General features: G+C 43.1%; 1 protein-coding gene across 1 annotated transcript; it reads right to left on the bottom strand.

Moving 5' to 3' along the window:
* Positions 1–1,725: 1,725 nt before the first annotated feature.
* Positions 1,726–10,270, bottom strand: nsfl1c (NSFL1 (p97) cofactor (p47)). Its single transcript, XM_086105460.1, has 9 exons — positions 10,115–10,270; positions 8,947–9,047; positions 8,396–8,473; positions 4,131–4,296; positions 3,955–4,050; positions 3,527–3,636; positions 3,254–3,391; positions 2,738–2,908; positions 1,726–2,595 (listed from the first exon to the last, which is right to left on the bottom strand). The coding sequence occupies exons 1-9, from the start codon at positions 10,268–10,270 to the stop codon at positions 2,433–2,435; spliced, it is 1,179 nt and encodes a 392-aa protein (XP_085961586.1). The 3' UTR covers positions 1,726–2,432.
* Between the last annotated feature and the right edge of the window lie 1,257 nt (positions 10,271–11,527).

Raw genomic sequence — 11,527 nt, forward strand, 5'->3', positions numbered from 1 at the left:
TTTACTAGTCTGGGTGGACAGTAGCTTGTCGCCTTGATGATGCACAACTTTTCCGGTCTCATTCTTCAAAGTAAAATATTTTTTTTTGTGAGTAGGAGTGCCTATCCCGGAGGGGGAAAAAAGAATAAATCATTTTCAAGACAAGTTTGGTCCTTACAAATTTTCCAGGATACTAAAACCCGAACCTCAGTTTTAAACTGTGTATTGAAAATTGATCCCTAGTTTGAACCCCAAATACTAGTATAAAACACTATTTTGAAAATGATAGACAGCCACTCAAGAAAAACTCGGGTCTTTTTGGGAATGAACAAATTTTATGAATCACCTGGTCTATATGTCCATTTTTCGGAGAAAAATGTCAATTTTGGGGGAAACAGAATATTTGGAATTTATTCAGCCTTCACACATTAAATCCTAGAATCGTTTCTGCCAGTGAGGTCAGTGGATTTGGGGGAGATGAGCACCTAGCAACAACTTGTATTCCTCCTTTGTGAACCACGCCAAAATTGTTATGTTCATCCAGTTGATTATTAACCAACTCTGTAACATTTGGTTTGATATTGATGAAAGCTATTGGGGTTACATTTTATTATGAGAATGACCTGTTCCATATGTCCATTGTTAAGAATCAAAATGTTTACCTGCCCTACGTGTAGCGCAACATATCTAATTCTATCATTTCTTCCTTTATTTTTTGTTTTATCTGACTCATCTTCACTGTTGATTTGCAGCTCAGTACTTGACGTGGGCGTTGTGCTGAGGGCTCCATACAAGAGCGGATAATCATCTTGGTGTGGGCATGTCCATGGAGATAAACGCTGATGTCCACCACAGTCAAGTGAAAGCAGAACTTGATATCGTGAAACATGCTGCTTATCCTACACAGAACCAAGTCCAGAATTTACACTAAATCATTGAAAATACGTTAGCAACTCTAATGTCAGAAACCAAGAGTGAGGCTTTTTGACCAACAATTTGTACCGTATGTTGAAACAATTTCTCTCTACTAAAATCAAATCAGTTTTCCCCTCACGAAACTTTCCGTCGATTCTTACACCCCTATAGAAAAAGCAAATGTGTTTTTTTTTTCCAAACCAAGCTTTTTGGGGGGGTTCCCCTTATGCTATTCGCTTGATACCAAACAAGCTTTGCAACTGTTTTACCAAGTAATAACTTCAATAGAAATAATGAACATATATTTTTTTCTGAAACTAAGTGGTTCCTATTGTAAAAGAAAAAAAAAAATGATGGCCCTTTTGTCATAATGTGTATGCAAACCCATCTTTCATAACTTATTGTAAATGTTCCAACACTTTGTCATAAACTGAGCTGTAAGCCTCTTTATAGTAGTACAGGTTAGGTAAAATATTTGGAGCTTGGAAGCACAAATGTCTTCAACATGTCAAGACATGACAGCTCTTGCAACGTACAAATGGACACCATTTCTTTGAATTTGCAAAGTGGTAGATAGCTCCCTCTGTCCAAGTAGCTCATTTACATAATATCACACATAACAGCAAACAACTGTTCTAAAAGTAGTTTGGTTGTTCATTTTAAAAAATAAATTTTAAATGACCATATAAAAACCCACATTGGATACCAATATCTGGTTGCACACCCAAACTGAAATGGATTAAATCTTGCAGACAAACTAAGCAGGAAGTTGCATATTATCCTGTGTTCACAGCATTCCCATTTTTATAGACGGACATATCAAGATGAATCCAAAATACAGTACGGCATTTATTTCTATAATCACGCTGACAATTTCCAGAAATCTGCATGTATTTCCCTAATAACATGGAAAACACAAGAGCCCGCCTCTACACATTGACCATAAAATGAATTTATTTCCTCAGGAGGTCCAAACATATTCCCATGTTGCCCCAGGATGCATAGATGTCCACCTTCCACAGCTACAAGCCAGTGTTTACAATCTACAAGATGAACACTTATTACTCAATAATCAGTTCATATTAATAATAAACCAATAACCATCGGTGATGCCACGTGAAAGCCAAACCTGCAGTTTAGCTGGGATAATCATCATATACTGTAAATCAAAACAAGAAAACTCATAGCTAATTTGAACCAAAATTGATTTTTTGTGGTTTGTCCATTTGTTCCACATAAGCAACAATGTAGGCGCGTGTGAATTTAGAACCAAATGAGAGTGTGAACTCGGCTACTTTACTGATGGGCACCATGTACTGTAGCTGTCAAGGCTAGAAAACCGGCAACATCTCTTCTTCAGCTGTCAGCATGAACGAGAGATCAATGCTAGAGATAATTCCTTTTAGAAAACAAAAATGAGAAATTAAGAGGTCCAAACAGAAGTCTGTGTCTCCTCCTCCTCAGGGAGGAGCAGCAGATGTCAAGGAGGGGGGAAAGGTGGGCCGCTCGGGGTTGGGCGGTGGTCTTCACCTCCAGTCTCATTGTAGCCGCTGCACAATGACGGCGTTGAGGAGGTTGGCCTGCTGAAGTGTCTGGCTCTCGTCTGACAGCTCCTTGTTGGGGAAGGTGGTCATCAGGACGAACGCTCTGGCGGCCATGGTGGGCCGGGCCGCCACCACAAACTGCCGCAGGTCAGACACCCTGGTGGGTGCAGAGAAAGCACGCTGACATCACAAAAGCTAAACCTTCAAGCCTGATGTCTTCAGCATTGAGTAGCAATCAATTTGGATGATTGCCTCCATCCGAAGTAGCCAAAGTTGCTTTTATGAGATCCCTCTGGTACCTGTGGGTATGGTTGAATTTTTGAATCAGTCTGCCGCCATCTGCCAGTCGGATCTGAATGTTGGTGATGGGCTGGGAGGTGTCCAGGCTCACGGAGGCACTGGCCTGGGCTTCGTTCGCCTCCTGGTCCTTCTGAGAGGGGGTGGGGGCTGAAACCAACTCTGGGGCGGCACTGGGAGAAGAAAACATACACAAGCATAAAATGAACAGCACCAAGCCACATTAAACTTCTTCTAAATAAATTTGCTTATCAATCATTCTTTCAATTTTAAATTGGCATGTAAAAATCCCAAATTGGACAAGTCTTATTTACGACTTTTTTTTTTCATTTTCTCTGATCACATGAAACGAGTGAAAAGAATTCTGTTGTTAGGAAGACAGTGTTGAAATCCCCTTTCTAAATGTGTATTACGGCAGTGTAGACTGAGCTACTTTTGTCATTTAAATAAGATTCTGGTCCACCAACAATATAAAAAGATGTGAATGAAAAAATAAAAGAAGCACTCCTAAATCTCACCTTCCTAGTTTTTGTCCTTCTCCTCCAAAGGCTCTGAAGGCCATTTTGGGTTTGGTGAAGTCCTCATCTCTGTGGTCCTCCATGTCCAAATTGACTTGGCCCCCACGTGAACGCTGCCTTAGCTCTAATGGAATCTCCCTGCAGTATGACAATAACATTCGTCAAGGTGGAGCAGCATATGCTCGCGTGTGTGCATGTGTGTGTTGTACACAGTTGCAGCGTGCCACAACCAAAACATTAACATGTCATATTCATTCAACGAGAAATAGTTACCCTCTGCGGATTGCCTCAAGGAAGTGAGCATTTCCAGGATCATTGTAGTTTCGGAGTTCGCCGTCATCCAGACTGAAACCGGTCTTCCATAATTTCAGCACAACGTGTACCTAACATGGTAAAAAGAAATACAATTAGGAATGTATTGTGCTTTTACCATTGAAAAACATTGAAGCGTCATTCATGTTCAATACAAGTTTGTGTGCTTCATGTGCAAGGCGCCCGTCCATAGATATCCACCCTCCCCCCACTTTATCCACACCACATAGTGCTCATCTAGAGCACTTAATCCACACCATGTGGTGCTCAAAGCACTTTACAAAAATAAATGTGGGTGGGTGGCATGTTGGGACTACATTGTAGTGAGTTAATAAGAGCAACTATGATAAAATAAATAAATATATAAATCACCATCGCGCGCTACTCACATCCTGTTGGGCATTGGGATTGCGTCTCCCAGCAGAAACGTATGTTGATTCCTCCTCAGGAGCTGCGCCTAACCTGTAACCGCCTCCGTCGAAGGCCTAGGACATGAGGAGACAATGAAACAAAAATATCCAAACCTAAAAACTGAAAAACAGTTCAAAGTGTTTCTTTCGTTTACTTTTGCTTTGCTAGATTCTCCTGCCCCTTTCCCACTGCGCTCCAGAGGCACAGCGCCGTGTTCTCTGGCCCCTTTGAACAGATCTTCCACCACATCGTTGGGACTCTTCTTTTTTGGAGGCCCTACGATTTGCTGCCCACTGCGTTCTGACCCGCCTGCAAAGAACCTGAAGGGAGGCACATCATTGATTACCGGACTAAAGGGTCTCTTACAAAATGTGGAAGAACTGCTAACTACCAGATCACAGTTAGAGAGGCCGAAAGAGAACATTTCTCAAACCTAATTCAGGCTAACCGGCAAAACCGACATGTACTATTTAAAACTATTGATTCTGTACTTAAACCCACTCAGTCGTTTTGCTCAGACTCTTTACCCGAAATGTGCAACAGATTCCTTCAGTTTGTCATTAACAAAGTTTCTAGAGCTGGGACTTGTTTCAAATACCACATTTGTCCCCTTTCTTCATATTCCGTCTTAAGCTGTGCTAAATTTTTTTGATGCAGTTAAAATCTTTCCTGGACAACCATACAGTCTTTGAGGTCTTTCAGTCAGGTTTGAAGATGCTGCATAGCGAACCTTGGGCTGAATGCCCAAGATGGCCGCTTGTGCGCCAGTGTGTTCGGCGACGCTCCTGCCATTTCGGGTTTTTTTACTTTTCGCAATGCTTGTTACCTCCCTAACAGCGTCTCGGTTGGTTTATGATCGCCGATCGTTATTGATTCAACAACACGTCGGAGATTCGGCCGCGTTTTGGCAAGACGGTGGTGAAAAGACGCTACCTCCGTTCTTGGCTAACCTGCCGGCTAATCTCTTCCGCGTTCGCTCGCCCCCTTCACAGAAGCGCGGCCGCCGTCGCTGCGGCAAACGTAGCGGTCAGCTCGTGAAGCTAAAACGGGATCTGAGGCACACTTCGATCGCTCCGGCGTGGTGTGCCCTTGACCCCGTCGCCTCGTGCTTGCTAACAGTCGTTGGCTCTCCCATCGCGCCACGGCATTTCTACCCCCCACGCCTTTCTCGGGGAGGAATCCAGCGAAAGCTTTTGAGGGAATTCCCCCAGGCTCGGCGATCGGAAGAGGCAATCCCTCCCGTTGCTACTCCCACAAGGATCGCGTTGTTAAACGCCCGGTCGCTGACGAACAAGACCCATATTCTGAGGGAGTATTTCCTTTCCAATGACTTGGATTTCCTGTGTCTGACGGAGACTTGGGCAGGTACTGGTGAGTACAACGCTTTGCTTGAATTGTTGCCACCTGACTGTGGTTTCCTCGATACCCCGAGGACATCAGGCCGTGGTGGAGGAACGGTGAGCATCTTTAAGAACAATTTTAAATGTAAACGGTGCACATTCACCACATCGGCCACCAGCTTTGAAGCAACCTTCTTTGAAGTCGGTTGTGTTTTCCCGGTGCTCTGTGCTGTAATTTACCGTCCTCCTAAATACAACAAAGACTTTTTAAGCGACTTTTCAACCTTTCTTGCGGAAATCAGGCTGAGATATGATCATATCCTCCTAATGGGGGATTTTAATATCCATGTGTGCTGTCCGGAAAAAACGCTAGCAAAGGACTTCTTAAGCCTTATCGACTCTTTTAATTTCGTGCAGTATGTGACCAGCCCGACACATGAACAAGGACATATTTTAGACCTTGTCCTTGCTTATGGTCTACCGGTGTCAAATCTGGAAGTCCTTGAAAATGGGATTTCTGATCACATGGCAGTTTTATTTGACGTAGTCTTATCGCATGCTGCTGTGAAATCTGCCGCTCCTAGTTTTAAACGCCGAATTTTTAACCCTCGCACTGCTAGTCGTTTCTCTGATGCCTTTAATAACCTTTGCGTACCCTCGTCTAACATAGAGGAACTCACCTCTTGGTTCAACTCATCATGCCGTGCCATCCTGGATTTGGTGGCTCCTTCAAAAACTGTGCTCCCAAAACCTAAACCCGAGCCATGGTTTAACGACATTACCCGCGCAGCTAGGCAGGGGTGTCGCAAAGCCGAACGCAAGTGGAAAAATGACAAATTGCATGTCTCTTATCAAATTTGGAAAGACTGCTGGCGTGACTACCAGCTCACAGTAAAAGAGGCCAAAAGAGCATATCTGACCTTATTCAAGCTAACCGTCACAACCCACGCGCACCATTTAAAACGATAGATTCTGTACTCAAACCCCCTCTGCCTACTTGCTCGGATTCTTCACCCGAGATGTGCAACAGATTCCTTCAGTTTTTCATTGATAAGGTCTCTACAGCTAGGACTCCGGTCTCAAATACCGCATCTGACCCCTCTGTCCATGTTCCATGTTCAGCTGTGCTAAATTATTTTGAAACTGTGTCCATGGCGCTTTTGGAGGATGTAGTTCGCCAGACGAAGCCATCTGGCTCCCCTTGCGACTCTCTTCCCCCGCACTTCTTTCAGGAGGTTCTCCCGAGTGTTGGCGCATCAGTCTTGGATATCATCAACAGCAGCCTCTCTTCTGGTGTAGTTCCCCAACAGTTTAAACATGCTGTGGTCCAACCCTTGATCAAGAAACCTGGTCTTGATCCAGATGTGCTGTCAAATTTCAGGCCCATTTCCAAACTGCCTTTCATTTCCAAAATTCTGGAAAGTGGTGCACATGCAGTTGAAAATTTTCTTGGATGAACATAACATCTTGGAGGTCTTCCAGTCAGGTTTCAAGACGATGCATAGCACGGAGTCAGCCCTGTTACGCGTTTCTAATGACATCCTCCTGGCAAATGACTCCGGAGACCACGTGTGTCTAGTTTTATTGGACTTAACTGCAGCATTTGATACAGTGGATCACAGTATTCTGCTGACTCGTTTGCAGCACTTGGTGGGCATTGGTGGGAGTGCTCTTGAGTGGTTTAGGTCCTATTTAGCTGACAGAACCTTCTGTGTCAGCCTTGGCTGCTCTGAATCACGCACTGCTCCCCTGTCATGTGGTGTTCCACAGGGCTCAATTCTGGGGCCTCTGCTGTTCTCGCTGTATCTGCTCCCATTGGGTTCCATCTTAAGGAAACATGGTATTCCCTTCCACTGCTATGCAGATGACTGCCAGATCTATGTCCCACTGAGCAAGAAAGACGCCTTCTCATTAAGGCCACTCCTATCCTGTCTGGAAGAAATCAAAACCTGGATGGCACAAAATATCTTGAGATTCAATGAAAAGAAGACAGAGGTGATATTGTTTGGTCCCAGTGGCCCTTGTACATCCCATCCTGTAGACTTGGGCCCCCTGTCTCCTTATCTTAAGTCAACAGTCTCAAACTTGGGCCTTAAACTGGACAGTGATTTCAAACTCGATCGGCAAATTGGTGCCGTTGTTAAATCCAGCTTCTTTCACCTTAGACAGCTGGCCAAAATAAAACCTCTCCTCTCACATGAACACTTTGAGACAGTAATTCATGCCTTTCATCCCGGCTCGATTACTGCAATGCCCTTTACTTTGGAGTCAGCCAGTCCTCCATTAAGCGCCTTCAGCTGGCCCAGAATGCCGCTGCTCGCCTCTTGACTGGTACTCGTAAGAGGGAGCACATAACTCCTACTCTGGCATCCCTTCACTGGCTCCCCATTCATTTTAGAGTTATTTTCAAGATCCTCTTATTTGTTTTCAAATCTCTGAATAATCTCGCGCCACCTTACCTCTCTGAGCTCATCCGCCCCTACACACCTGCCCGGCGCCTCAGGTCTGTGGACCAGACCTTATTAGAAGTACCAAGAACTAAACTGAGGCTCAGAGGGGATCGAGCCTTTTCTGTTGCTGGTCCCTCTCTCTGGAATGACCTCCCACTGAACATTCGGCAAGCCTCCTCGCTGTCAATCTTCAAAACCCTCCTCAAAACTCACTTGTATTCTTTGGCATTCGACTCAGCATGACTTGATTTGTTCTTGGTTTTACTGTTTGGTGCTTTCTACCGCCTTTATTACCGATTTGTCTTACTGTTTATTGTGCATGTTAAATTGCTCCATGTACAGCACTTTGTATGCAGCGATGGCTGTTTGAAAGTGCTCTATAAATACTGTTGACTTGACTTGACTTGACTGTTACAAGTTTATAATGATATCATTTGACAGGGTTTTGACGATCAATCAAGATGGCGCCGTAGTTGGCAGCCGTCTGCAAGAGCTCTGCTTTTTTGTTTTTAATCTTCCTTGGAAATTTGTATTTTGCTCGAGTGGAAGAATATACCAACCGGCACAATGTTATCACTCATTTTTGCTTTCACACACTAAAAATAAATTCTACCGATTTACTGACTGACCTTTGACCTTCCTCCTCATCACTGTCGTCATCTGCTTCGTGCATCAAGTCGCTGAATGACGTCACTCGGTGCCGAGAACTGGTGATGAGGGGGAAAAAAAGGCACAGTTACTGTATGTTAAATGCAATGTACACTCAGGTTCAAGTGCCCAACTCCTGTTTGACTTTTTTTACTGCCAATTTCAATGTGTAATTCAAGTGACACATAGTGAAGGTGACTTTGTTTACACTGACGGAACACATGAAAATCTTGCATCAGTAGAGGGCTACGGTGCATGTAAATTACTCTACAACTGTCAGTAAAATTAGACATTAGTCCAAACTTTTGACTCGTAGTGTAAATACATGGAATACAAAATTTTAATTCATGTTGAGACTGCGTAGACAGACTCTTCCCCTCCGATTGAAATAAAGGATACAGTGGACCCGCGTGGATTCACCTTATTTATAATTTAATTGAGATGATCATTTTTTGCTCTCATGTAAATGCAGGTATTTTACACCAAGGCCCAATCAATAGTGTGCACACCATATATTACAATGAATAACAACCTTGGTGCAATGGATCTGGACATTGAGGAACCTCCTTCAGGGTGAGGCAGAGCCACGATGTCATCATCAGCTCCATCCTCAAAGAAACTACCAAGCGCAAGCTGGGACAAGGCAAGAGAGAACACCATTCAGGAACAAATTAAGTTGTAGAATTATAATTGCCTCGAGGATTGATTTGCTTTCAAGATACAATTCATGTTGTTTAGAGAGGTTTTTGGCATCTCTTGAGTGACAGTGTGAAAAAAGGCACTCATTTTGCATCGAAATAGATGGACTGGAAGACCTGTGACAGATTCGTACTTGAAATTGCAAGTTAATGGCATGACCCAATGAGGACTTAAATTGGTTAAATAGTAGTCACTAGTCATACTTGAATGAATACGTGAGCTTCATGCACCTTCATGTATTTATTTTTAATTTGTTGCATTGATATACATATATATATATATATATATATATATATATATATATATACACGCACACACACACACACACACACAAAACCTGTTATAAATACATGGAGAAAACTGGCATTCCTTGAATGCAGTTTAGAGGAAAAACACTTTTATGGGGATAACGTATAGGCCGCTTTGATGCCTGCCTACCAATATATCATCGCACCAATGTAATAAGACTAGGAAAAGCAACAACGTTGTCTACTTGTCAAGCAAGTGTTGTCGAAATTTGGATTAAAAGGCAAAAGAGCCAGGCAGTAAGGGCTTCTCTGAGAGGGGAATGCAATTCATTTATAATATAAATACGTTCTCTGTTGTGATGAGTGCACGATCGCCTCAGCTTTTTGACGTCATCTGTACTTTAAACGCAGCCATTAAACGGTCAAAATAACGATTTTGTCCCTACTATCGCAGGCTAACGAGCTACACGGGCTCGTAAGAAACTGGTGCCACATTTTGACAAATTGTAAAAAAACAAAAGGGTGACATTTGGAGAATCCATATCTATACGACACTTACCAATTTCTTTTTTAACAGCCGCAGCGCTTTTGACAGAAAAACACTCGCGGCTATTGTCAGTCAGTGACTTGCAGAAATTACCGGCAAAACACGCTAACATTAGCCGGGGTGCTAACTCGCTCGCAGTTATGTTGGCTGACTTTACATTCCGCAGAACATCTCAACCAAGAGCATCATCCGTGTAAAACCCGTACCTGCAAATTCCAACCAGCAGACTCTAAGAAGAAGCGGGCCCTCTCCTCGTCGACATCAGTAACAGCCATGAACTCCTGTACAGAATCCTCTTGGCTCGCCATTTTTGTTTGTTCGTTCGGCACTGCTTCCGCTTCCGGCTCAGAAACAAGCCACATACGTCCTTTCCTATTTGGTTCCAATCCACGCGTCGCAATAACATGTAAACAAACATAAATAATTGACTGCAAAAACTACAACATTCATATTTGTCATTAAAACAATTCGCCTTTGGTTATTCCAATCTCATTTTTCTGTGCTGCAAACATAAATTTGACCACGAGATGGTAGTGTGTCCTCACAAGAAAGGAGACCATAACGACCCTCGTCTGAAAGTGTTGTCATAAAGAATTACTTTAAACACTTTTTTAAAATCAAATGGTTGTGACGTAGTTACCCGACTGATGGGTTAATGAAATTATTGCTCAATCCCTTCGTTTATCTTCTGAACGATCCCTGGAGACAACATCTCAGGCAGACAGAAAGATGGATAGACAGACAGACAAGATATTTGAAATTTTATTTTTTGCAACGGGTGAATCCGTCAAGCAGAAATGTTGCTAATTTTACGTTAGTTCTGAATACTCTAAACTGACTCTGGCACCCCCGCCTCTGAAAGGCAACCCCCCCCCCCTTCATGTCTGTCCAATTACTTCTTTAAATTTTATTGCCAATGGGAGGTAGATATTCTGCCATAGTTGAAGAAAATCTCAAAAAGTCATCATGAGGTAACAGGGGTATGCCCACAAGATGGCAAAAGTTGGATACTTTCGCACACCAAGGCACAAGTTTTGTTTCTTGTTGTTTTTCCTCGGACTTAGTGAGACTAAAAATCAAGTTAAGGGTACTAGATGGCGCCAAGGGATGGGAGGGGTTCACAGTTTTTTTTAAATCTACCACGAATGGGTTTGTACTGAATTTTTTTTACAAATATGACAAAAAGTGTGTGTGTGCGTGTGTGTGTTTAATTGCAAACTCTTTAAATTAATGCAGCATATGGATGTTTTTGACGTTACCTCTTGTATCGATCTCGGTTTTAGATGTAATGGTTTCTTAAAACGCAAATCCTCACTAATTCCGCATTTGATCACAATTTGGAATCCCCCAAATTGTGACTCCCCCCCCCCCCCCCCCCCCCCGTCACGTTTTAAATGTGAAACTCACCTCGTTGACACATGAAAGAGAGTAAATTACTGCTGGAAGCCCTTTTTAACACAGCACAAGAAATCCAATCCAGTGACACAATGCTAAATAAAAGTGGGTCGGATGGGTCGTCAGTGTCGTCACTGTTGCCCAGAATAAAGGTAAGTACAGCCACCTTGTGGCGTCTTTTTGAGGTTCAGCTTTCAGTTTTGGAAGAAGAGCACACATCCAGC

Source organism: Hippocampus guttulatus, chromosome 1 (assembly GCF_054856545.1).
Source record: "Hippocampus guttulatus isolate MCC_2025c chromosome 1, RoL_Hgut_1.0, whole genome shotgun sequence".
Lineage (NCBI taxonomy): Eukaryota > Metazoa > Chordata > Actinopteri > Syngnathiformes > Syngnathidae > Hippocampus > Hippocampus guttulatus.

Bases quoted from the DNA above. Each gene is read 5' to 3' on its own strand.
- nsfl1c (XM_086105460.1), bottom strand. From the start codon at position 10,270: ATGTGGCTTGTTTCTGAGCCGGAAGCGGAAGCAGTGCCGAACGAACAA. The intron at 9,048-10,114 runs GTACGGGTTTTA...GCCTTGTCCCAG, and splicing joins CTGCTGGTTGGAATTTGCAG to CTTGCGCTTGGTAGTTTCTT. The intron at 2,909-3,253 runs GTGAGATTTAGG...TTCTTCTCCCAG, and splicing joins GAAGGACAAAAACTAGGAAG to TGCCGCCCCAGAGTTGGTTT.